General features: G+C 38.6%; 1 protein-coding gene across 14 annotated transcripts in view; it reads left to right on the top strand.

The window, feature by feature from the left end:
- Window positions 1–27,869, top strand: part of LOC108088966 (protein alan shepard) — a 64,915-nt gene that overhangs the window by 10,970 nt on the left and 26,076 nt on the right. For 6 of the 14 annotated variants that reach the window (XR_001771260.2, XM_017186985.2, XM_017186984.2 and 3 more), the window contains exon 2: window positions 9,411–9,446. The exons of 3 other annotated variants lie outside the window; for them this stretch is intronic. Coding sequence is in view for 5 of the 11 variants with exons in the window: in XM_017186985.2 (XP_017042474.1) it covers window positions 9,411–9,446 (36 nt within the window). In the remaining 6 variants the exon portion in view is untranslated. Of the gene's footprint in view, window positions 1–9,410; window positions 9,447–27,043; window positions 27,707–27,869 lie in introns of those variants that run through there. 5 more of the 14 variants (XM_017186991.2, XM_017186997.2, XM_017186992.2 and 2 more) reach the window with 1 other exon arrangement.

The raw sequence follows: 27,869 nt of genomic DNA on the forward strand, positions 1-27,869 counted from the left end.
AAAAAGGGAAAAGAGCTTAGGCGGCGGGAGAACTGCTACTAATGGCATTAATCTGCGTTTTTCTCATAAATCAATAAACAGTCATTTGGGCAATTAAAGTGTTGCATGGCAACCCTGGCCCCCATTCCGCCCGCCCCCCGTGCCACGCCCACTCATTGTTTTAGGCCCAGCAAAATGGCATAAATCAAACTTAACAGCTGCAAGCGATGGGTCCAAAGGATGAAGGACATGGCATGGCAAATTTGTGGGGCTGAGCAAATAGCCAAAACTAAAGTTTTACTCGACCAAAATTCTGTGTATTCCTGTGTGTGTGTGTGCGTTTAAATTGTTTGTTTGTTCATGTGTATGGGTGGGGGTGCGAGTGAGTGTGTGTGTGTGTTTAGTTAGCATTTACATCAAATTATTTTGTTTGTCAGGCTGTGGTGGCAACGCCTCTTCTTTGTCCTGCCGCCCAATCGCAACTCCTGTGTGAATTGTTTGGCCCAAGGATGAGGATATTTGTGTGCATGCTGCTGCAGTGGGAATAATTGTTCCATACCAGCTGTTTTTGTTTAATTTTCTATGCCCAGTATTGCCTGAATTCCTATACGAATTGCGGCTGCAGAGGAGCCTTAGTTTCATTTTAATTTTAGCCAATGAACTATATGCTTGAAAAATTAGTGATTCAACTTCGACCAAAAAAATCAGGAGCCTAAAATTTTAAAAAATTATATTAAAATCAGAATCATAACTTAGAGACGCTTCTTTTTAAAAAAGCTAAAAATAAATTTAAATCTTCCAAATTATTTTATATTATGCCTTGGAATTAAAATTTGAATACTTTATCGACTATTTTGTTGCAATTTCTTTACTAAACTATAAAGCAGTCTCGTCTACAATCAATTCCGGTTCCCTGGTCAGTAGTTGTCATGCAAATTCGACTTGAACAAAACTTGAGAAACCATAAACTATAAATCCTCCTATCTATCATCAAAGAAACTTTAGTTTGCAAACCCATCACTAACCGTAAAACTCCTTTTTAGCCCTCCGGCGACCACTTCCTGTTTTGTCAACTGCAAACTTTAACATTGCACTTAGACAATTGCTCTGGCTATGTGTGTTCGAATATAAAACTAAAACTATTTATGTACGTCCTGGCGTACATATATTGCCCATCTCAAATCCCCAATGCTGGCTGCCCATAAATATATGTGGTCGAAGGGGCCGAGAGAAACCCCCCATAAAACCCCCTTCACATATAATGCCGGCAAACTTTTCAATTACGTTGGGGTAATTCTAAACTTTGCTGCTGGAGAAAAAAAAAGTCCAATAAGGAATACAAATCCCTGCGGCGCTTAAATCTATTTATGTCGCTGGCTCTTCTGTTTCCACTATCCTCGTTACTCGGTGGGGTCATCTGAATCTGGGGTCAGTTTCGGTACAGTGAAACTTGTGGCGTGTCCTCTGAAACAAGAGAAGTTTTGCGGCTGCCACAAGTTTTCTGCACCGAAAGAAATAGTCTATATTATGGGTCATATTCACTCATTTTTCTAAACTCTTTATTGGGTCACAAATTAATATTTGTTAGGATTTCAAAATTATAACATGAAACAGTTTTAGTTACTTCTATGTTCCTTGTATTATGTAATGTAATGCATTTATTTCTGAACTTGTAAGCTCAAACTTGTTTGTAATGTAAACCATTAGTCAAAATTAAATTTATTTTGATTAGAAAAAAGAATAAATATTCTTTATATTTTTAATAAAATTGTACATTAAAGGATTGGATGTAAACTTGTATAAAATGTTTATAATACATGTACTAACACTCAAAAGCTTGTACATCTTTAAACCGATATCCAAAAGTTATTAAATAAATAAAGTTAGTTTTTACAGTTTTCTTTTTTAAATATGTATATAAATCTATGTTTTAGTGTATAGCTTGGTTTTCCTTTCTCTCCTTTAACCAGACCCTTCATCAAGGTCCATGGGGCTTTGCCCATTCCGCTTTTAATCTCGTAGTGCGTTCATATTTTTTAATTGGCTGACCAACATTGAAGAATGCCTCCCGCACTTTTCATCTGGCTCTCTCCGGTTGCCGCTTCCACTTCCACTTCCGTTTCCGCCTATTACTCCCAGGCAAAGTCCGTTAAGCGGATTTAAAATGCAATCTGCCAATCGCCGCCTATCCCTATCCCTTTTACCCCCTATCCCCTCTCCCCGTCCCCGTTCCCCTCGCTCTTCTCGGGCTTCTCTGTTTTTTATGGCTGCGTAAATTGAATTTCGACTGCAATGGATGCACAAATTAATTGCCGGCGTGTTAACCTCGAAATTTCTTGTACGCCAGCTCCAAAAACCAGCAACACAAACCACTCAAAGACTCCCACGCGGAAGGGAGATGGCACGAATGCTGGGGGGGCGAGAGTGGGATAGACAACATGGCGCTGCAGTCGACGCTGACTGCGCTGCCGACGTCGTTGGGGCGGAATTTTTCGCTTGGGGCGCAGGCGTCACTTTTTTTGCCAAAGAGAAATTGCTCAAGACACTCTCTTCGTTGCGTATCGAAGAGAGATATATATTAAACCGATATTGCCTTGTAATTCAATTAGGAATTCGGATTTTAATTCAATTAAAAGCCTCCACTTCTCTGACTTTCTTTAGGGTTAAAACAAAACATTAGCTGGGTGTTTTGAAATTACACGTTACAAAAATCGTTAATGTTTCAAAAAGGAAATATGTATAAACCGAGTTTAATTGTAAGAATAATAAAAATAAATATAGACTGTAGCTAATGTTTTGTTGAAGAACATACAGATCTAAATTTAATCTAGGAGAATATTGTAAAGAGTTTGCATTGCAGTTAATACCTTTAGGATTCTTTTGAAATTACACAAGTCGGATTCGTTGATATTTATTAGGAACTGATGTACGAATTCAAAAAAATTGTATATTTCCCTAAAAAATTGGTTCCTTCTTACAAAAGTCTTAAACTTAAAACTAATTATCTAGCGACCGCTGTAGTTATTCTTCACTTATTCGCCTTTATTGGAGAGTCTTCGCTGCTGTTGTGGCTTTCTAGTGCGGCAACTTAATTAAGAATAAGCAAACGCCTCGAGAGCCAAGAGGGGTGCACTTAAAAGGCGGCGGCAGGGGGCGGAAAAGTGGGAGGAACACGCCACCCACCAGCCTCTCCAGCTGCCATAGTGACGCGCTTGGAATAACAAAAACGGAAATGAAAGTAATTTAAAGTGTTATTAAGTCGTGGGCTGTCCCTGTCAAAGTCGTGGGGAAAAGCGCGGGGAAAGTGGAGGAAAGCGGGGAAGCTGACTCAGGGTGGCTTGTAACGGAAGTGCCTCATAAGGATGTGTGTGGCTGTGTGTGTTTACTTTGTGTGTGTAAGTCATATGCAGTCATAACAAACTACAACAAGACAGGGAAAAATCCAAAGACGAACTTCTCTTGCACAGCAAAATACTCATACACAAGCTTATACTTATACACGTTGATACATATATATATATATATATTTGATCCCTTTGAGTTTTTCTTGGAGCTGCTCATCAAACTGTCAAGTGTGGGGGCATTTTTGATATGAATAAAAATACTTTTTCTCAAATAAATCCCCAAGTATTTCTTTATTACAAGAAAATACGATAGAGTTTTCGAAATTTATGCTAACTTAACTTGGTACATAAATTTAAATCTTTGTCATAACATAAAATTTAAACACGTGTAAACACAAGTTGATTATGATAAATGTTCTCATTTTGATTGCCATAAATACTTCTTAATCGCATATTAATTTGTGACTGCCTAGCCAAGTTTTCCACAATAATGTTAAGAAAATTGCATATCAGAGTTAACTCAACCACAAACTCCTTGCCCAATTTCCCCAATTCGGCCAAGTTCGCCTGCTCTATGGTTCTGCCTATATAATAAAGCACTTTAAGTGCCGCGGCACGAGCATTTTTGGTTCCATAGATGACACTAAAAGCCCCCGGGCCTTAACCCCCAAAACTCAACTCTCATAAAGTGCGTGCACGCAGCGCATAAATAACCGGGCAAAAACTTTGAGTTTTACGCATATGAGGCCAAGTTTATGACTGTGTCGTATAACTTAAACTACGCAGAATTCAATTAACTCGAAGCGCCAGCTTGGTCCTGATTGTGGTCCTGAACTTGCCGTTCCAACGGGGTCCAAGGAATTATTTTTTGCCTTGTTCTGTTCGTCGGCCAACTGTGTCTTGGCTGACATCTTAAGCTGCTTGTGTGTAAGTGTGTCTGGCTTAATGAGCGACGCATTTGCCTGTCAGGATTCCTACTCTTCTTATTCTTATGTATTTCCCCCTGTAACCTCTTCAGCACGTGGAGCAGACTAGCTGCGTTGAGTGAAGTTTACTATACACACATGTTGCAGAAAGTTTTTTGCCGTGGGAGCAACAAACTTCAGCGTGACATCCCTCGTCTGCCAGACAGCCAAAAAGTATGCGGCACGCATTTTAAACGTTTTTAATTTACAGGCTGCCAGTTATGTATGTACATCGTACCTCTGGAGGTCCTGGAATCCCCGAGCTTAGCGGACAAGTTCTGGTCTGGAACTCCTTGTCAGTCTTCAGTTGTCATGGAATTCGTTGCCCTTCGCTTCGCCCTTTCCCTCCCCTTTGTCATTTGTCGTCTGTTTTTTGGGTATTTGCATTTTTTTTCGTCTACCTTGTTTTTTTTCTTCGTTTTTTGTTTTTGTGGGGAATTTTGTGTTGTGTCGTAATGCCGTGTATTTTGTTGTTGGTTTGATTGATGGCATTTGGCGCCATGCAGGGAAAAATTCTGCGTTTGTCATTTATAAATAGAAGAACAACAATGGCAGCGAAAGGAATATAATAAAACATTCCGCAATAGATTCCGTGAGGGTTGGGATATTCGTGAGTGTGTGCGGCATTATGTGACCCCCATGAACTCAAGTGATACGGAGAATTAATACTGACTACGTTTTTTTTTTTGAGCTAAGAGAAAGAAAAGGAGAATTAATTTTGTCAACATTTTTTTGTGGATCAAGCTATCAAAATGTATTAAGTTAAAACATAAATTCCATTCAAAACTCTAGAAATATAAGAGCTTTTCTAATGCAACATAAAATGTGAATCCCCTGAAAATCTTGATTTTAAGTCAAATTTCTTAGCATACTTTCCAGCGTGGATTCGGGTTTCCTCATCAATTGTATTTAGCATGTCACAATCGATCTCAAGCAATCAAATTGTATTAAGTTAATATAAAAATTCCATATAAATCTTTAGAAATATAAAAGCAACTTAAAAAGCGCATAAAAGAATGCATTAAAAAGAAAACCTCGGATGGGAATCCCCTGAAAATCCCGATTTTAAGTCAAATTTCTTAGCATACTTTCCAGCGTGGTTTCTGCTTTGTACATCAATTATATTTAGCATGTCACAATCGATCTCAAGCAATCAGAATGTATTAAGTTAATATACAAATTCCATTCAAATCTTTAGAAATATAAAAGCAACTTAAAAAGCGCATAAAAGAATGCATTTAAAAAAACCTCGAGTGGGAATCCCCTGAAAATCCCGATTTGAAGTCAAATTTCTTAGCATACTTTCCAGCGTGCTTTCTGCTTCGCCCATCAATTGTATTTAGCATGTCACAATCGATCTCCCACCATCCGAATAACTCCTTGCCAAATCCCCTAAAGCTTTCCGCCCCTTACAGTCATTACAACACCCTCTAAGAATTGTCAACAAAGTAGCCATTTTGTATGCTCGACCATGCCGCAATGTGTGCGCCACAATAATTAATTACAGCATTCTCTCGATGGCGGCGACAGCGTTGCCGTTTTGTCCTTGCCACCGCCGCTGAATCCGCTTCTGGTTCTGCTTCTGGCTCTGCTTCTTCCTCGTCCTCTAAGCCTCCGTGATTGCTAGCCGTGTTGTTGTCGCTGCCGTAATTGTTGTATCCTTGACATTTAGGAGAACAAACGGTCGGTGCAAAATGTACGACATGCTCCTCTGCCTTCAACCGGAAGTGAAAAATTCCTTAGCGGCTGATCCAAGCGAGTGGGCGAAGCAAACGAAAGAGAACACTAGAGTTACACAGAAAAAAATATTGGTGATAAAAGAAAAATACAATAATTTTACATAAGAAACAAATTGTACTTCCCACCTACCATTTAACATATTTAGCACTTTCAGGTATTTTTAAAAATTTTTTTAATGCAAAATTTAATACAAATTAAAAAACTATCTTTTAAATTATAATTTTTAAATATTTTTTTTCTGTGTTGTACAATATAGTTTTACTATTCAACACCAAAAAAAAAATACTTTATGGTTTGGTGGCTTCAAGATTCATTTGTTGACTGTTCCAAACCACTGAATTTCCCCATCTCCATTTTCCTCTAGTTTCTCCCAACTCTAACCCTCCCACAATTCTCCTCCTTTTATATCCTGCGGAACATTTCTTGTGGCTGGCAATGCGAATTTGATTTTGCTCATTTGGCCAAACTAATTTGTGCATTTGTCTCTGTTCTTTCCGCATTTCTGTCTCTTTCTCCTCGTAATCTGCTCGTCTCTTTCACACTTTGTTAATGCCCTGCAGCTGTTGCTGATTGGTTTTTATTTTATTATTTGACATATGTTTTGGGAATAGTTTTTTTTCTCTTGTTGTTAGCTAATGATAACGAGTGTTTAGGGAGTGAGATTCTGGGCGAGAGAAAAATAGAAATTTGCCAACTTTTCGTTTGATTTGCATGTTTTTGGCAGGGATAATGTGTTGGGTGTGGTGGTTGGATCCAGGGGGAGCCCTAATTAGATTAAAATGTGTGACAAATGTGCGAGTCGTTTATGAGGGCAGCTGTTGGTGACTAAGCCGGCTATGATGGATGCGTTTTGAATGGGAGATAGTAAAGCTAAGGGACTTAAATAGAAAACAATGTAATTGCTGAAAAGTGTACAAAAATGTAAGGGGACTGATTTTCATTATAAAATTACAATTCCTATTTTAGTTAAATAAATAAGTACATTCAACCACCTCATCAATCAATTTCCAATCAATTTTCATGCATGTTAAGATTTAACCCTTCAACCCTTTTCAAAAGTAATTTGACTTTTTAACATTTTTGCAAGTAATTTTGTTGTTTTTTTTACAAAATGTTGGGTCTAGAAAAAATCCTAAACTTTAAGAGCAATTCATTGTTTTTTAAGTATTTCACACACCAAAAAGTTAAGTAAAAGCTATGCACCTGTGGGGGGACGGTGGCCCAGCAGGTAGAGCGCTGGCCTCCGGTTCGGAAGACCCGGGTTCAAGTCGAGCCCCAGGCTCCCCGAGAAAAAGAAACGGTATCTTTTTCCAAATCTCCACCACTTCTATGCTCTATCGCTCACTTAACATTAGTAACAAATTTCGGCTCCCCGGACCCGCACACCCCCTCGTCCACGTTACTATGGACCCAACAATAAAACTTTCGTCACTCCTAGATGGCGCCAGGTGGCATCCCCACCGCTAGGATAAGTCGCTACTGGCTTATCACCGGTACGATCGAAAATCATTGATAACGAATCCTCTACAAGAAATTGTAGAGGCTCTAAGCTCCCGGGGTGGAGTAACAGAATGTAAAAAAAAATGCACCTGTTAATCCCAAAACAGCTGCTTCCAAAAGCCACTTTTTTTTTGCCATTTCCCAGAAAACATAAGGGAAATGCGAAAACTTTTACGGAATGTTAATTACGAGGAAGCTCTGACGCAAATGCCGCCCACGCAGGGAAATGAAAAAAAAAAACCGAAAAGAACGCGGAGAAAGCAAGGGAAAGTGAAAGGTCCCGACTATGGCTAACGCCCTCTGGCGGCCAAGTGTCGAACGTTTATTAATTGACTGTCAGCTTCATATCCGCTCGAAAACGGAGAATACAAAAAAAAAAAGAAAATAAAACGAAGGAACTGATATCCCGATGACAGTTGGCATTGTCTGTGCCACTCATTTCGTTGCTTAACCAAGTTCTCCGGCTCTTTCTTTCAGATTCTTCGAAGGGGGAAGTGGGAAGTGGGGAACTCCCCTTCATCAGTAATGTACTCCCTATCCCCCCTTTGAATTTTTTACCCCCAAAAACCCACCCCTTTTTTCATGGTCGAATGCAGAGGCAAAGTCCTTTTCAATGACATTGTCATTGCCATCCGTTCGATTTCGACTCGTTTCTCGTCCTTGTTGCTCAACAGGTTGTGTCCAGTTTCCTACACCCACTTTTGCCCAGCAAAAGGACCTTCCTATATAGTGTGGATACCCACTCTATCGGTGTGCCAGCCACCCACTCCCAAGAGAACTTTTTGCTGCCAGCCAGCCAGCCGGCTTTCAATCATGGCGGTCGGTTGGCTTGGTCTCGGACACTTTTTGCCAACTTGGCTCTCAGTCAGCATCCGACATCGTTTCGAGCTGAATGTGCGTGCGCTAAAAACCAGGCAACAAAAACCATATTCACCACACTCTGTCGCTCTGCCTCTGCCTCTGCCTCTCTGTGTGTGTGTGTAGGTGTATTTGTGTGCGTTTGTATCTGTGCGAGGGTGCAACAGCTGTTCGGTAAATCGGCCAAATAACAAATAAACTTGTCATTAGGCTTCCTCGAAAAACGAAGTGCAAAGTGGATATTTTCAACTTCAGTTGACACTTGATTAAAAAAGTTCGGTTTTCGGTAGTAGTGAGTGCTCTTCGAGATATTTTCTTTTGTACTACACACATTTTCCGGGTAAGTTTTGCATTGGTAACATATGGCTTGAAAGGCCACGCCTACTTGTTTGGTTTTTATATTTTTTTATTGAGCTACCAGACGGGCATTGAATCGCCTCGCCCCCCGCACCCCATTCTATTGTCAATATTGATTTTTGTGTGATTGTTATTTATTTTTCATCTTGCACAGACACTCCTTCGAAGGACTTTTCCTTGACTTGTCTCCTGCGCCCCCCTTAATTTTTTTTCCTTTCTTCTCCGGGTAAATCTTTGATGTAATTTAAAGCTTCTCGGGCTGCTTTCTTTCTTTCTTCTGCCATATGTTGGCCATATGTGTGTGGGATGTGAAAAAGTGAACTCGAGTCCCCGATTCAAAGGACTCGTGCCAGCTGTTTTCGCCCAGGTGAAGGGTACAAATTGTTTGCACACCCCCCAGACAGGCAAGAGTGGGTTAAGAGAGTGTGAGAAGGAAGGGGTTAAGGGGGCAAGCCGGTCAGACTCAATTGAGAGATTAAATTGATTTACCTTGTTTGGATAATATTTATTTTCACTATGGTGATTGAAAGTGATTTATATTAATTCTATTTACTGTTGCAGCAAGTGCTTGTTGGCTTTTCGAATTTTCGGTATAGCCAAAGTTTACTAAGATATACTATTACCATATCTGCTTGTATTGATATCAACTTTTTTCTTGTCTTTTCAGGTAAGTTTTATAAACCAACCTGTGGACTATTATTGGGTAAGATTTTATTAGAAATAGCATAAGTAAAATAAGGCTTTTACATGGCTAACCATCAAGTTCTATGAAAAAGAATTTCGATGCTTTGCCAATTCATAAATAATTTTAAAATTAATAAATTCCAATCTTAATGAAAGTTGCCAAGGGTTATAGACTTTTGTTTACCTTTTGTTCATTATTTTTGTTCTTGCTTTTATTAGCCAACCCTTAACTTTTAGCCTCAAAAGTTAAAGGTCATGAAGAACCAGCCAAAAAAAAATCATAAAAAATTATTCAAAGAAATCATACGTATTTTGTTTGCATTCCTTTTTGGTTGAATCCTTCTTGCCCCGAAACATGCAAATATACGAGAAATATTTCCAATCAAGAAAAAGGGGAATCAGGAATGAAAGCCGCAGCAAACAAAGTTCAAATTGTGGCAACAGTTGTGGCCAATACAATAACAATAAAAAATTGGGCAAAAATAAGAAAATCCAGAGAAAATCAAGAGCTAACCCAAGTCAGCGGAAAACCAACGCCCAAGGGAAGGCAAGGCGTTCACCCACCTCTTGAATTGCCTGGCGAAACTTTGTGTTCTCGAGACAAAAAAAAAATCGAACAACAAAACTCGGGGAATTACTTTGAAAATAGTTGGCACAAAAAACAACAACAGCAAATAATGAGCATTGAGCGATAAAACTCAATGCATGAAAAAAGTGGGAGTGGCTGGGAATAAAAGGAGGGAAATGCAAAAATGGCGAACGGCAAACGCAAGTTCGTGGATAAATCGGAGATTGAAGTGGCTAAAGTACCGAAGGCTATTAAATAGAGGAACGGGGGCGAAAAAGCAAAGAACTAAGGGTGATCTTGAAGAAAGTTTTGGGGGTTAAATTGGCTGTGGAAAAAGGGAGATGGTAGTGGCAATTTGGTGGCGATGGCGACAGCTGAAATCAAAAGACAAAAACCCGACAAGTTTCAACCGCAAAATGGCAAGGGTTATGGTTCGCGCTTGAAAACTCCTCCACTTCTTTTGGAAACCCTTTCTTTTAAAAAGGGAGAAACCAGAGCTTAAAAGGCATGAACTTTAAAAAATTATTGGATATCCTTAAAAGATTCAAAAAATTAAAATGAAGGAATATTTTTATGTATTTAAAACAAAAAGCAAGCTTTAAATATCATAAAGCTATTAAATCATATTAATTTCACTCCAAAATAAAGATGAAACGTCTAGAAGAAACTCATTTAATAGTTTGCAAGCCATTTTCATTGCCATTGTACAATTTGTAGACCGATTAGCCGCAGGACTCATTTTGCAGCAGTGGCAAACATGAAATTAATTATCAACATAAAATTATGCACAGCATAATGGACCCGCCCACCAGTAGTAACGCCCCCACCCCACCCCCTTAACCCGCAACCCCCAAGTCTTAACCCCCAAAGCGCACCAGAATACAGTTCGTTTCATTTGGATAGGACACCTAGCAACATTTATGGTTAATCGCTCGTAGCGAAGACAAAAATCGTTGAAAGCTAAAATTTTTTTTTAAGTTATAATCTCTGTTCTATTGTGATTCTAAAATGCAGTTACATTTTTTCATTATTGCTTTCCCTACTTTTTTATTTGAGTTTTTGCACTGCTGCATGGTTTTTTGCATGCTGAAAATCGTTTCATTTGGATAGGACACTTGTCAGTAATCACTTGTGTACAGTGCGCAGTTTGTTTAAAACGTTTTTTTTCAATCTGATGCTATTATTGATCAAATGAAACTAAAAAAGGCCTTGGATCGGCACTCCAGGATAAAGATGGGAAAATTATGGGGGAAAATTGATGCATATTTGGACTCAGGCCTTAATGTGAGCCAAATCGCCACGAAAATAAAAAAATCGAGAAATGTTGTACACAATTTATTAACAGATAATGAAAACTATAAAAAAAATTATAAAGGGCTCCAAAAAACAAAGTTTAACGTTCGAGATAAGCGGCTTCTAGTGAAAAAGGCCTCAAATTTCACCATGTCCTGCGCCGGTTTGGCTCATTATGAGGCCAACAAGGTGTCTAAAACACCATTTGGCGGACTTTACACACTTGCTAACACTTGGTGCCATCAAAAATGGCAAGTTCTCCAAGAATCACAGAGATCCATCGTCAGGCGCGGCACAATTTTGGAAAAGAAAATTTTGAAACGAATTGGCGCTCAGTAAGCTATTCTTAAAGGCTCCTGCTAAGCTCTATTTTAATATTTTTTAATGTTTGGATTATATTTTTCGTTAAAAAAAACTTAATTTGAGCCCATCCGGGCCATTCAAATATAATCCAAACATTAAAAAATATTAAAATAGAGCTTAGCAGGAGCCTTTAAGAATAGCTTACTGAGCGCCAATTCGTTTCAAAATTTTCTTTTCCAAAATTGTGCCGCGCCTGACGATGGATCTCTGTGATTCTTGGAGAACTTGCCATTTTTGATGGCACCAAGTGTTAGCAAGTGTGTAAAGTCCGCCAAATGGTGTTTTAGACACCTTGTTGGCCTCATAATGAGCCAAACCGGCGCAGGACATGGTGAAATTTGAGGCCTTTTTCACTAGAAGCCGCTTATCTCGAACGTTAAACTTTGTTTTTTGGAGCCCTTTTATAATTTTTTTATAGTTTTCATTATCTGTTAATAAATTGTGTACAACATTTCGCGATTTTTTTTATTTTCGTGGCGATTTGGCTCACATTAAGGGCTGAGTCCAAATATGCATCAATTTTCCCCCATAATTTTCCCATCTTTATCCTGGAGTGCCGATCCAAGGCCTTTTTTAGTTTCATTTGATCAATAATAGCATCAGATTGAAAAAAAAACGTTTTAAACAAACTGCGCACTGTACACAAGTGATTACTGACAAGTGTCCTATCCAAATGAAACGATTTTCAGCATGCAAAAAACCATGCAGCAGTGCAAAAACTCAAATAAAAAAGTAGGGAAAGCAATAATGAAAAAATGTAACTTCATTTTAGAATCACAATAGAACAGAGATTATAACTTTAAAAAAAAATGTTAGCTTTCAACGATTTTTGTCTTCCCTACGAGCGATTAACCATAAAAGTTGCTAGGTGTCCTATCCAAATGAAACAAACTGTAGTTGAGAGAAAATAATTCGAGAAAAGTTTCCCTAGAAGTGCGTAATAAATGTTTACGCAAATTGGGCAACAGTCGTGGGTGGAGTTGTGCCAAGTGTGTGTTTGTGTCCCAGGGATAGGTACTCCTGGAAAAAAGGGGGCGGTGCCAGTTCCTGCCCCAAAGTGTGGCAACATCACTTAAGCTCCTCTTTTTCGAACAGTTAACTAGACAAAATAATAGTTGATAATAATAGTTGCAAGGAGTTTGCCAGCAAAAGTGCAACGACGACGGGGGTTCAAGTGAGAAAGCGGAAAGTCGACGACGATGCTCGGAAAAACTTTTTCCAAATGCACCAGGAGAACCCTTGAAATGTCAGGGGAAAACTGCGATGGAAACACTTCAACTTCAACCGTGGGGGCAAATGTGAATGGAGACTATGCGTAAAGTCATTGCGAGAAGATAATAATTTATGTGGATGTGGTAAAAACGTGAAAGGAAAAAGTTGGGGAAGCTCAGGAGCTCTCTATTCTTCACTAATTTCGGAAATTACCCCATTCATTTAAGCAATTTCCGAAATTTTCACGTGTTATTTCGGGAAAGTGCATGGCTCTTCAATAAATTGCATACGTATTCTTTATATTTCAGTATTAATAAAAGCTCTATTGTATTTTGCGCAATACTCTTTTATTGCAAGCAAATAAAATTAGAGATTATTGGAATTTAAAATGTGAATATTCCTCTTACTAAATAATTTAAAAATTCTTTATAAAATTCTACTACTTAAAACATATTGACATACTCCAAGAAAAAGTGGTTCCAATTTCTTCAACCCATCCTTCTTTCATTTCCTTCGTCCTTTTTTTTGCATCTAATCAACTTATCAAACAGGAGATTTTTCGTTCAAATTTTCCTGCCTTTCCTGTCGCTTCCTTTCATCTCAAGCTCCCCGCTCTTACCGCTTCACTTCACGGCTTCATTAACTTTGGCTCTAATAATTCACACGTATGCCTCGTAGCTTCCTGCTCCATTCCCCATCCGCTGCTCATTAAAACTCAGCGAAATGAAAATTTTAATTTTTTTTTTTCGATTTTCCTTTTAATAGTTTTTTGGGTAAGAAAAAAGGAAGAAGTTGCCTGTTTTAATGCTATATCTATTTTAATTGCAAAATGCTCCCCAAACTTCTGGGTAATGGAGTCCTTCCTTTCTAACTTACTCGCTCCTCGATCCTCCGGAGTTCGGCTGAATTTTGTGGAATGGTTCCTGTTTCGACTCCTTGCCATAATTAAACTGCCATTTGGCACGTACGCGGACTTAATGATATTTACAGCAAAAACTCCGGAACATCAGCCACAGGCAAAACAACGAAAAAAAAAGTACTGGGAGCCAGGAGCAAGGACATGGCAAAAAAAAACCTGCTGACACGTCGCAGAGTTCTGTTCCTCCAGTCTGTCACTCCTGGTCTTCTCTGCAGCTCCTCCTTCTTCTGGGCTACATGTCCTTTTAACGTCTCCTGTTCCTCGTTTTTTGTCTGACATCAGCTTTGTTGCCAAAACATATTTTGGTACCCTTTATTTGGGAATTATAGTTTTTTTAGATAAACCATACCAAAAAAAATAAGCCAAAAAAAATGTTTATTCATTAGCAAAACATTATGAAATTTAAAAAAATGGGTAAAAACAAAACAAACTTTATTTACCAAAAAAAAATAATTTAAAAAAGAACTTGAAAGAAAATCCGAGGTATGAAAAATGTTCAATCTTTTCTTACTGTTTTTGGAAAATTCAGAAATGGCGGGGTTCAAAGTCTTGTCACCTCGTCTTAAGTTTTCCTTTTCCATTTTGCTTAACATCCTTTTTTATCCATATTACTCTTTATAAGTTTGCATGCTAAGCTAGTTTCTTAATTTTTTCCAAACTTTGAGCTTGTCCAGGAATATAATTTGCCTAGTCTACAGCGCTTCCTCTTATTTCCGGGAGTGAATGTTCTTTACATCTTCTAGTTTTTCCCTCTCCTTCCCGGTATGAGAACCTAACGGAAAAATTAAGAAATTCCTAAAGGATAATTGCTTGGCATACGTGCTGGAATGTGCCCTCTTCGTCCATCTCACTCTTTCTCCGTGTACTTACACTCCTTGGAGTTACTATATTCTACTTCTATTTTTCTCCACTTTGGGAGCCTTTTACTCTTGTGCTTTTTGGAGCCCCCTCTTCTTCTTGAACTTTTTAATTCGTCGCAAATATTTTTGCACATAATATTCAAGTTGCGTGCTTTGGATAAACTTTTCCACTTGCTTTTTATTTTTATTCTGTTCTCCCTGGAACTTACTTCTTTTAACCTATTCTTCATCCTTTGCCTGAGTACTCCCTCTCTTCATTTATTAATTTTTTGGAATATTTTCTTTCCTTTTTTTTTGGAAACTCCCCAACTTAAAGTTTAAGTTGAAGTTTTGGAAGTTCTTCCAGTTTTGCGCCAGGTGTAAAAACAGCCTAGAGCAAAGGAAAAGAACGGGTAAAGAAAAATGCGGGGAGGAGGGCTAAGGAAGTTTAGAACCCGCTTGGTTGCGTTTTTCACTTACACACACAAACAACACATATGAGGCAACCCCAGACAGAGTTGCCAACTTTTTTGGTGGTTCCCCCCATGAGTCCTTAGGGTTTTTTGGAGCCATAGAAGGATGTTCGGGGAGAAAAGGAGCAAAGGGAGTGCCGTAAAAGAGCTTACTGCGGTTTGCTCTCTCAGTTGAACACGATTTTTGAATTAATGCATAAAATGCAAGTTCTTCCTGCTCTGCTTCCTCTTCAAGTTCTACCACTTCTTCCGCTAAATTCTCAGTTTTGCCCGCAGGACCTCCGTTTTTCTGTTGTGTCTGTAACATTTTCAATGTTCCCGGCCAAATTGAAGTTGAGTGTCCTTATTGTTTTTTTATTTGTTGGTTGGTACACTAAATGGTTTAAGATGTGTGAAGTAGAGTTCAGATTGTAGAAGAAACTCGCTTCTATAAATTATGAATAAAACATTGAAAATACAAATATAAAATATAAAAGGTTCTCAAGAATTTAAACATACTTCAATTTACTATCGAGAATACTTCTTTATTTTATTTGAAGTCCTTTGTTTTTTATCTTTTAAAGTCCTCTGATATAGCTTTCTATATTATTTCCATCCCGTATCAATTTGGATAAACTTCAATTGCAATTTCATCGCACTCAGTGTTTCCATCGACGACATCTTTCGTTGGGGTGTGAAAATTTTCATATTTCTGAAGACGTTGCGTCTGCCGTTGAAGCTCTTTAACCCGCCAGCCCCTGAGAATTTCTGTCATATTTTTCATTCCACTTCAATTATCATTATAGTTCACAATCAGCTGCCAAACGCGTTTATACTTGAGACCAGTTTCACCCCTCCAACGCCCCCAATCATGCGTCTCGTTTTCAATTTTCTCAATTCCCCAATCGATGGCAGCTTTTCTCTCTTCTCGCAGCTCAGGAAATTCAAAACAAGCTGAACGCAGATGGAAAATAGTCGAGGAAAGCTCAAGAAACGTGAAATGAAGACATATTCAATTATTCCAGTTCCGGGGGCCAAAAGGGGAAAACGCTGGGAAAAACCATGGGCAGTGGGCGGTTCGAGTTGGGCGTTTGGGCGTTTGGTTGCCGGGAGAATTGGCAGCGGAGGAGCACAGTGCGCACTTCATCAAACGAAGTGTCAACAAAGTTAAACGAGAAACTGCAGCGACAACAGCAGCAACAATGGTAATACCCATGGCACACGCAATCCTTCCTGGAATTCCCTGCCCCCTGACCTCCTCCTCGTCTCCTTGGCCCCTAAAATCATCTTTCACCCTGGTTTTCTGCTCCGGGTGTGCATCAAAACATAATTCCCAAACAAATATGAATGTCAAACGTGACTGAAATGCAAATGAAAAAGCAGCAGAAAATAATCCCAAAAAAAAACTGGGGAAATAAGCAACAATTTCACCGAGATAAAAGTAGACTTCTGCGGAAATATTTGAAAATATTGAAATTTAATTTAAATCTAAAATAAATTTACCAGGAATAACTTGCTTAATGATCGCATATTGAATTAGAAAAAATCGAATTTAAAATAAATTTACCAGGAATAAACTTTGGAATGTTTTATCTCACTTAGTGATTCGCATATCCCTGAATATTAAAAACTAATGAATCATAAAAACAAATGAATCACAAATAAAAATCTCAGGAAGTTAAGCCTGCAATCATATTAAATAAATTGCGTAAAACAATACTATCATATTATGAATCATATAAAAAAAAGTATAAGATGTGTCTGAAAAACATTTTATAAGAATTCTCTTCTTCTTGTGCAAGGAATTTTCACAACAAATTTTGTACAATGGGATTTTTCTTCAGCAGTTTTTCATGTTTTCCAAGCCCCTTATTATATGCAACGATGCGTATTTTTTCGGCCAATGGACAGTTCCTGCAATCCTGCAGTTCCCACCTTTTCCACCATCTATTGTCGCAATAATTTCATTTATGCAACCGCACAGAATTTCTGGCTGGAATCTCGGCTGGGTTGCATCTTTGAAGGGGTCTCAGCACGTTGACCGTAAAAGTTTTCGAGATGCTGGGATTCATTAATATTCCATGACTTTTGCGTGGGATTCGTTTGTTTTGCTATTCTCTTGTTTGCTCCTCTTCTTTTTCTAGGCTTTCGGCAAAGTTTTTGGGTTTTCTTGTTTTTTTTTTTTTTGGCAGCTTGTGTGCGCCATGAATTGTTAATATTTATGTGTGACACTATCAATCATCAATCTCTGTCCATGAATTTGTGGCCTGCTGCTGCCAGTGCCACGGCCTATCCATCAATATTTGCATTTCTATTTGCGGTCTGGAGAACTTCAACGAGTTTTACACGTTTCTTGCTCTTTTTTCGGATGCCAAATTGGAGCAAGTTGTTCTCCCCACCTCGAAATGCCTTTGTTTGTGGCTTTTGTTTTTGGGATTTTGCGGGCAGATTTACTTTTTTTTGACAAATTGTTGGGTTTTTTTCGAGCAGCAGGAGGGTTATAAATGAACCGAACAGCGTTTCTTGAGAGATGCCAATTATGTTGGAGCAAAGTCAAAAAGATTGTTATCAATAGATGGATGGATCGGAAATGATACGGATAAATGGGTGGAGATGGGGAAAAAGATATTCATGTGAATAAATTGGTTAGATAAGCACTTAACTCAACCGAAAAGTTACTGAAGAAAACAGAATAGTTATTATCAATTAATACAATATTAAAAGTTGATTGTTTCTTTTTGTATTCGTTTTAATTTAAGTTTTTATTAATTATATTTACAAAGCCTTACTTAATAAAATTTACGATTTGACAAACATTTTTATTTTAATACAATACATACCACCTGAAAGATTCACTGAAATCGCAAGAGACTTAACCAATAATATCCGGTTTAACAAGGGTTGGTCTGTCAAAAGGCATCTTTCAAAAGTTCAATTCGATTTGAAAAGTTGGCCAAAACTTAACACTTAGAGCTTACTTGATTTGGGTGACTTGAAAGGTTCTAAGGCTCTTGGGATTTCAGTGATAATAATGTCAAAGGTTCTTCAATATGATCCCTTTGTCTCTAACCAATTGTTATCACTCATCGGCTCACCTTTTACTTATCTTTGTCTCTCTCTTTTTTGCAGGTAAGTTTCAAAGGAATTTTTATGAGGCAAACAAGAAAAAATAAAAGAACGTAAGAAAGAGGTAAGTTGGGGGCTTAAAATAAAAAAGCGCCTTTGGGGATAGGCCTCCGCCACTTGTTCCCTTTTGTCCTGCTGCAATTTGCTGTTTAATTATTCAACGAGGATTTGTATCCTTTAACTATAGCGGGTAGGTAGGTGTGCCCTCAACTCTTTCGTGGCTCCCGTTTTGCAAAGCCAAAAGTTAAAATCCCGCCCCCTGAAAAAGGGATAGGCGAAAGGGGGGTAGACAAAGCTCAAATCACTTTGTTTGCCCTGCACTTAGGCCACGCTGCCACACGGCTATAATCGGCTCAAAGTTAACTAACACAAAAAAAAAAAGAAAAAGAATGGCGGAGAGGAAAAGCGAGGAGTGGAAAATGCTTCCGCCCAGTGTTTCCCACCCACTTGTCGCACATTTTAATTGGCAATTTGGTGGAGGCTGTCAGCAGGAGATGAAGGGGCCGGCAGGATCAGTGGAAGGACTCCGAGATGGAGAAGCAGTGGCAACCAGCAGGAGGAGCAGTGGCAGAAGCAGGAGCTGCTCCTGTGTAACACAATAAGCCGCGACATGTCCTGGAACCTCCTCCCTTCCACGACATGTGAGCATAAACAAACAGTTTACGCCACACCACCATCATCCCCACCACCCACCAGTTTTCCACCCAGACTCCCCCTCTTTCCCTTTTCCCCACCCACGCGTGCTGGTAAAGCGAAAATTGACACTTTTAACAAGTCGAAGGAAAAAATGTCGCCTGTCGAGAGTTTAACCCGAAAAAAGGCAGCAAAAAAAATTGGCAAGGAAAAGAGGAGGAAAGCTCGAAAAAATGGCAGGACGAGGAGAAAATGCGCGGGTGCAAAAGCCAGCCCGACCACCCGACCAGCAAGATGAAAGCCAAGTGACAGCGGGGTAGCCAGGACCAGGCAGCCGAGGAAAGTGGGCGGAAGACGGCTGATACTGTGTGTGATTCGTTAAGTGGCATTCCCGCTAGTCAAAAGGCCAAAGCCCCTTCTATATAACCAAACCCCTAAAAACCCCTCCAAACCCCCAGAAAACCCCTCCACCCCATTCATTTCCCTTGTGGACATGCCCAATTTACGCGTTGATAAACTTTTTTGTTCCTTGTCTCGTCGTCGTCGGTGTTGTTGCTCTGAGGCTTGTTTAGAAATTAGAAAAGTTGGAACAACAGGCGGTACAACGGAATAATGTCAATAATTTTAAAAGACAGCCCACATACGCACAGGCACGCCCACTCTCCTTAAATTCCGTATTTTCATGGGATTTCCATTTAAAAGGTTTGGGTTTTGGCTTTCGAAATGTGACGTCGTTCTTTATTTGCCAAAACAGTTTTTCTGTTCTATAAAAAAAATTTCGAGATTGTAGAAAATTTATAAGCTTGTTGTTCTATGATTTGGTTTTAAATTTGGTTTGGTTAGTAGGATAACTAATTTTATACTGTACATAAATAAAAAAATTTAGTTTATAATATTTGAATCCTCTGTATTCTAAAGCACTGAAAAATGGCTAAGGTTATAATAGGCTCTTATTGCATGTCTACCTTAACCTTTAGTTGGGTTTAGGGTATCCCATTTTTTATTTCACTAATTGTAGTGAAATTTAAGCTATGGTAAATGCAATTTTTCTGTAAAACGACCCGCACGAAGTGGTTTAGTGGAAATGTGTGGGAGCGGCATACAAAGAAACGCATTAGCAGAGTCACGTGGGTGGGTAATATATATCCAGAGGGGGTGGTGTGGCACATGTAGAGGGGGTGGCCTTTACTAGCGGTTCTTTCGGTCACCCAGCGGATGTTCATAAATCACTTTTTCCCGCTGCCGTTGCTGCTTCTGTTGCGCTTTTAATGTTTGCTCTGTGATCAAATTCAGATTTGCTGTCAACCGAAACTGGGCTCCATAGCACTCATCCTTCCCGCGATTTTCTGCCACCCACTGCCCTACGACACCCACACACTGCCTTAAGTTACACACACTGGCACACCCGGTATCGGTGACCCTACACACAGAAAAATTTACCCACAAAACCTAAGACATCGAATTGCTTGAAAAAACAAATTAAAACTTTAAATATGGATATTTACAAATCGAAGTCTTCATAAGTCTACTTATGATTCTTAATTTAAATAATCTTACTAATTTTAAATTTGGTTGAATTTTTTTTAAGGTTAACCTTAACTTTTTTCCCAGTTCATGAAAATCTCATATGAAAAGTGGGCGTGAGTATGGATATATCGGTTTACATTGAATTACGCTTGACTGATGACTGCCGTTTCGGATTCTTCCTGGCCACTCTCCTTTCGTCCTTCGAAGTCCTCGTGTCCAGTGGAATTCATGTAACGATTGCCCCCACCCAATTATTCCACTCCCCAAACGCTTTGGGGCACACTTAATGTTCATTAAATTTATGAAAATTTCAGCAATGATTTATGATTCTTTTGGGGGTGGTCCCTTCTCGTTCTCTCACTTTCGTTCCCTCCCTTTTTGCCTTGTGGAGAATCGTTTTAATGAGCTTTGAAGTCGATGTGAGCTCGATTTAATGGCTTTTCTAGGGATTTTTTCCATTTTTATCTGGGTGTCGTGTGAGTAGATAAAAGCTTTTCTCGATTGAATTAGTTAGAGCGGATTTTAGTATCATGTGTGGAGGGATTTTTTTGGTGTGTGAATAGATTTTCTTACATAACTACGAATTGAGGATTAAAATGGTTAAAAATAAGTAGTGAGTAATATTTTTCAAGAGGAAATTTAAATTGGAGCTAGGAATACTATTAATTTTGTAGAAAAGTGATATCTTGATAGAATCTTCCTAGCTAAATCTCCCATTTGGAGAGTAAAACTCTATATTCTGTAGCATATTGTCTTAACTTCCTTCTATCAAGTGCTCTCACTCCATTTAAACCAATCTGCAGTTGGTTGCCCGTTCCCCGAAAGATAACTCCCTTAACGGCGGGTTGAGCACGCAGCAAATTAACCTGAACATTGAATGCTCTCGTTGGAACACCCATCCCAACCATTAAGATATCAATTTTATGCATGCCCACAGTTTCGGACTCGGACAAATCCTCGGCTCAGTTGCCCAATTTTGCTCATACATAGAAATTATATATTACCGATTACGTACAATTTATGGGTGCGTTGGAGGGCAGTAAGTGCGGGGTTTTTGGGGGTCAACTGTCTAATTTAGTCCGAGACATGACTTCAAATGTCAACCAATTGTTGGCCCCCCCCCACACTTCGACCAGCAGTTAATGTCCATTATGGATGGATGTCCATTAATGTTCATGTTTTCATGGTTATGTTTGTCATTAAAATGGACAACACGCACACAGTAAAACAAACCCACATGTGCACTACAGGATATCACACGCACACAAGAGAAACAATTCCCTTGTTATCGTTATTATATTAAAGTTAGGTAAATATCAGGTCGACTGTTACTTGGAGTTTAAGACTTGCTCTAAAATTAAGTCACTTTATCCGGCTGAAATGAAAAAATTAATCTTATCGATTACCAGTTACAGGTTAATACGGAGTTCCTCTAACTTAAACAAAGTTTTAATGGCATTTTTTATGCTTTTAACTTTTCATTTCAAGTCCCCTTCTGTCACTGCATAACTAAAGTAATTTCCATCTTTTCGTAACCTTGAAGATGCTGGCCAACTAGCAAGCTTAAATGGTCCTTTACCACCACCCCTGGATTTCCTTACATTTCAGTGGGTCTTAACCCCGTTTTCTGCAGGTTTTCCCCCCGCGGCGGATGCACTTAATGCAATTCCTCTTATTTCTTGGCAATTCAGGTATTTTATTCACATTTTACACTTGAACATCGCTGCATGGCACACTTCCCCTCCTGACATTCTGGGGCGTAGTCCTGAGGAGATTTTAAGAGGGATTATGAAATGGAATTTGTGGAAATTCTGCTTTAAAACTAAGGAGAACGCCGCTGCTCTCATTTTAGCTATGCGGAATTTTCTGCTTTGCATATTTTCCCGTAACTTGCCAAGAGTTTCTCCCCCTATATTTTTTTGTGCTTGGAAATTTTCGCCCGGAGTTGGGATAATGAGATTATGATGGATACATTCCAGCTCGGCTCCGTCTTAAGGTGGCTTACTGCTTGTGTGTGGGCGGAAAAGGGCAGGGGCTTTGAGGAAAGCTAGCTGGAAAAGCCTTTCGGATTGCCTGCTTAATGGCCAAGTATTACCGCAGGATTGTCCTGGCAAATTCAAAGTTCACAAAGTCAACGTCAAGGCTGAGTTGTACATTTTTATGGATTCCGCTAACCCTTTTCCTTTTTTTTATCTCATTTGTTAACGCCTACAATTGGCTTCGTAGTTTTCCATTAAATGCGGTTAATCTGTTAACTCTTGATGTGTTTATCTAAAATTCATTCACTCTTATCGCGTATTTTCCAAAAATAAACCAAAGGCAAACAAAAATCCATAATCGATAAGAAACGCCCACAAAAAAACGTACTTGTTGCATAGGTTTTTCCCTTAACATTTTGTTCCGATATGGCAAGTAACAAATCATTTGTATATTGTTCGGCCAAATATAAACTACATCCTCTAACAATTGACGTTAGTATTATTTTTAGACGTTTGCAACTAAAAAGAAAGATAATTAGAAAGGTATTTGTTTTATTTGAAAAACAACAGAACTTATATCTTAGATTATTTAAAAAGGCAATGGCTTTCATAAAGTTTATTATTATTAACAGTGTTTATTCTGGCAAACAAAAATGTTATAATTCACTATTTAATGCATTGGTATACCATATTCCCAGAATTTCTTATTTATTTAACCATTTATCTGAAACAGAGCATAGCAAACGAAAATGTGTGCAAGCTGATAAATATTGCTCCATTAATGGGAGCTTGGTCATCAACGTTAAAGCTTTTATCTTGAACTTCCACAAGCCTACACACGGTCTCTTAATATCCAATCAGCAACTCCCTTTTTTCGCACATGTTTGCTTATATATTTATTTGGATACTCATTTATATTTATTTCCTGCTGCGATAATTTTACTCTGCCGCTGCGGCGTTGACAACAACAATTGCTAGCGATTGACAGGCGACATGTAATAATAAAAATGTTTAACCAATACAGTCGAGGACAATTTTATTGTTCTGATATCCATGAATGCAGCTATTTAAAATATGTAGTTAGTTTGTATGGATCATATTAATTCTATTCACCATTAGGAATAATAAAAGATTCCTTTAATTATCCCAAATATCATAGACTTTCTTATAAGTTAAGGTGGGTCAAGCATTTTTCAATATTTCTTATTTTGATTTTACTGTTGAATTTTTATAAACAACTGATTGTTTCCATAATACCAAATGTGGTAGAAAATAGCCAATAACTTTAGCTTGTTTTTGTGAAATATGCGATTACTGTTACCACTGCTGTTAGTGGGTGTTTAGGGTGGGCTTGGATTTTGTGGTTTAATGTTTAGTCAGTGTTGGATGGTAAAACGGACAGTCAGCGGCCAAAGTGCCGCAAATTGATGAGACGTTGATGCTGCTGACGACTCTGGCTCTGCGGCTGCCTGCGTTTCTGCCAACGTCGCAGTCGACGTCACCAACAGTAACTGACATCAAAACTTTGAGCAAGAGAAGGGAAGTGAAAGATTTCTGGTGCAAAAGGCAAAGGGAGGCAAAAAGAGAGGGCCAGAAAGTAGTTGGACTGATAAGAAAAACGAACGTATAATGAATAAACCATAACCGCGGGGAGGCAACAAAATAAAAGGAAGTGAAAAAGGCCAAATAATGAGCATTTAATTTCTTGACGACCTGCAAACGAATGTAAATGAAAATAGAAGAAAGACAAATGAAATGCGAGTATGTATGGATGTACATATGTATGTGTATAAATTTGCACCAAAAGAAATACACTTAAATAATTTTTTTTTAAATTTAAGATTTTTTAATAAAACCAGGTTTTTTTATTGTCGTATTGCGACCACATTCCAATTTTTAAATTTCTACATATGTATGTATTTACACTCAGTTTCCCAATAATGTATTTTGTTTTTTAAAGTGTACAATTAAACAATGTGGATCCATAATGGGAATGGAAATCGGAGATGGTAAATGGGAGGTGAAGGATGGGAGTAAAAGTTGAAGGAAAACTAGGAACACACAAGCAACAGTCCAATAAAACGAAAAAAAACAGCTTGGAGTCCAACTCACATAACAGTTGAACAAACAGTAAATGCTATTAGAACAAGAAGAAGAAGAAGCAGCAGCTCCAACAGAAGATGCTGCCTGCGTCACTGGTAAGAGGGAGACAAGGATAGAGGGGGATGCTTCTGCCGACTTCGCTGCTATTACTGTAATCGCGACGCCAGTGATAATGTATTTAATATTAACAATTGCTGCCATCGGAATAGTTCCGTTAAAAAAAAAAATAACATATATGTACATGAAATACATGTTGTTATTATTTATTTGTATTTAATGCGTGTAATTTTTAGATAAGACCGGTGAGACATGTAATATTTTCATAAATTAATTCTGATATATTATCAATCGAGTTTTTTTTTAGTATGCTGTAGTTGTGACCTCGTCTGTGCCCACCTATCCCATATGTGTATTTTTTTTACCGCATTCACACCCCGCTGCTTTGGCGTTGACGTTGACGTCGACTGCGAGACCAGCATGAAAATGCAGGAGAGAAAGAGGAGAAGGAGGGAAGATGCCGCAAGCCGATAAAAAGGCAGGCAAAGTCGCAATTTTCCCCCACATGACTGTGTGTGTGCCTTTTCCATATGGGCGCATTTATACGCGTTCGTTTTCAATTGAAAATTCCCCCGGCTATCGCCCTCCCGCTCTATAATAATGCTTCTCTCTCTGTTTCGTTTGTTTTGCTATTATCATGGTTGTTCCCTCATCTTCCCCTGCCCCTTCTCGACCGTCCTTTTCTCTTAACCCACATACAAGATTTTCTTTTTTGCCAACGCATTTTGCTTTTTATCAGCTGATACATTTTGTCCCTCGCCCCTCTATTCAGCCAGCCCTTTCCTAACGCGAATAAAATGAAAGCCATAAAATTGCTATTCTCCATTGAAATTGCTTTCTTAAACTCGTTTTCTTTGTTTCAGTAGTATTTTTTGCACATTATTATCAAAGACATGATATGTTGCATTGTTGTACTTTACATAATGCATAACGTAAAAACATAAATGCATAATAACATTTAGAAATAATAAAACATAAATTTATTGAATAATCGGTTTCTAGATAGATTGTTTTCCTTAACTCTAAGCATCGTAAATGCAAAAATTTAAATCGATTATATTTATTTAAAAACAAAAAATATACGGTATCTTGTAATTATTTGATGGAAATTTTCCCCCTCCTCGTTTCCAATTTATCAATTAAGTAATTGTCAATCAATCAGCAGAAGCATTCTCAAAAGTCAAAGATTCATTTGCGGTGAGTTATGGGCAATTCCAGTATGGATAACCATCTGTAAACTGGTTTTTCTAAACTTCGTGAGTTAGCGAAAAATCATGTTAAATTTTTCACTATTACTTAAAGTGGGCTAACCAAAAGTTTATAGAAAAAATTTTACTATATTTATTTATGAGTTGAAAACACTTTAAAGTGTTGTGCTCTACAATAAATCGTGAAAAATAATTCAAGGCAGACAGGTGGCTAACATTATATTTTTTAATGCTTTTTTTGAGGACATGGTGCCAATTTAATAGTTTTTACTTATCGCTTGAGTTTTCCCGGTTTATTTTGTACTTTTACGAGCGGCAAACAAAATTTCGTCCAAAAGCCGAAAAAGATAAAAAGGCAAAAGAAATTGACGACCAGCTCATCAGCTGGTGACTTTTGGGGGTGTTAAAAAAATTTCTGGCTAATAGAAGACAGTGGATGGCGGACAGCCGCCACTCAAATTTGTTTCTCACGGTGCCGCCAACCAAAAAAAAACCACTTGTTAAAACTACTTATGCATACATACATACATACATCCGTACATACTAACATAGATTTGTACAGTGGATTATCCCTATCTAATAAATTAGTTTGGCAAAATTCCACTTTAAGGTTCATTATTTTTGTGTCCAGTCTTATAGTTTACCTACAAAAAATATTTTTTGGTACCATATTACACCTGATCGTTTTTGTTGCAAAAACTTGTTATACAAGATTCCATTTACCACTGTATTCCTCCTATTGGGTTTCTTGCAATCTAAGTAAATTAGCGTAAAAGAAGGGAAAATTGAGATACCAAAATTGGCAAAACGAGCGAGAGAGCGAAACGCGTCTAGCAAATGATGAATGAAGTAACATTTTTGCCACAAGCTCCACTGTGCGAATTTTGGTTGTGTTTGTTTTTCTTCTTCTCGGCTTTTTTTGGGTGGTGGCGCTTTGCGGCGCGGCAGAGGCTGCGGCAGAGACGCCGGCAGCACTGACTCAGACGTTGACGTCAACAGCAGCTCTTTCTCTCTCATTCTCCCATTTTGATATTTCACACTCTCTCTTTTGGGGAAAAATACACCCCCGCCGCATATGAAATTTCTTTTTCCGGTAAGCTAGGGGTGTGGGTGGGAAAAAGAGAGAGACAGAGAGGAGTTCCGCTTGCCGGCGCTTTTCTACAACTATTTGCCATTGCCGCTCTCTCCGTTTCGCCCGCATTCCCGCCTCGTTCATTCATTCATCAGACCCTCTCTCTCTCTCTCTCTCTCTGCGCATGCCTTCTGCTGCGCTGCCTCTGCCGCTGCCGCCGTCGACGCAGCGTTGTTTGAATTCCGCTTTCAGCTCGCTTCACATTCACAGTTTGATTTTAATTTTTGTCGCGGTTAGTTCGCTGTGTCGTTCGCAGAACGGGAAGTTTGTCCAGTTAAAAAGAGACTTTCATACTCTCTCCTCCCACTTACTTCCTCCCGTTTTTGAGATCAGCTGCTCTCGCAACAACAACAACTTAACTGTAGTCACCGTCTCGTTTGCATCGTTAGTTTTGCGTGTGTTGTGTCGCCATATGATTGTGTGTGTATGTGAGCTTAAAGCTGACGAACGAAACGAAACAAAAAAAATATAAATTATAGCAAAAATATTAAATTATAGCCAGAAAGAGAGCGCGTACGTGTCCGTCTTCCTCTGTGTGTGTGCGTTTGCATCAAAAATATATAAAAATAGCAATAGAAAGTTATTAAAGCGTTGGCAAAAAAACAACAAAAACCAACGAACAGCGAGAGGGAACGGAGAACAAAATAGTTTAAGCCAACGTCAACGTCGCTGCCGACGTTGCTGCCAGCGTCGCACTTGAAAACGTCGCAAAAGTTTGTAAACACACCAGTGTGTGTGCGTGTGTGTTTTTGCCGGTGTGCCAGTGTGCGTGTTCCTAGAAAATAGTAAAAAAAAAAGAGGGAGCAGAATCAGAAGAAGAAAAGGAGGCACCAGAAGAGAATCAGCTAAAGAAGCCGACAGAAAAAAAGTAAATAAAACCAAATTGCCCCAGGCAAAATAATATTAAATTAGACACATACTCAAATTAATAACAAAAAGAACGAAAAGAATAAGGCGCCCACACACACAGAAAATTTGTCTTAAAGTTCAATGTCTGTTTGTTTGTTTGTTCGAACATTTTAAATACAATT

The sequence above is a fragment of the Drosophila ficusphila genome, unplaced genomic scaffold, assembly GCF_018152265.1.
Source record: "Drosophila ficusphila isolate 14025-0441.05 unplaced genomic scaffold, ASM1815226v1 contig_106, whole genome shotgun sequence".
In the NCBI taxonomy this organism is placed as follows: Eukaryota; Metazoa; Arthropoda; class Insecta; order Diptera; family Drosophilidae; genus Drosophila; species Drosophila ficusphila.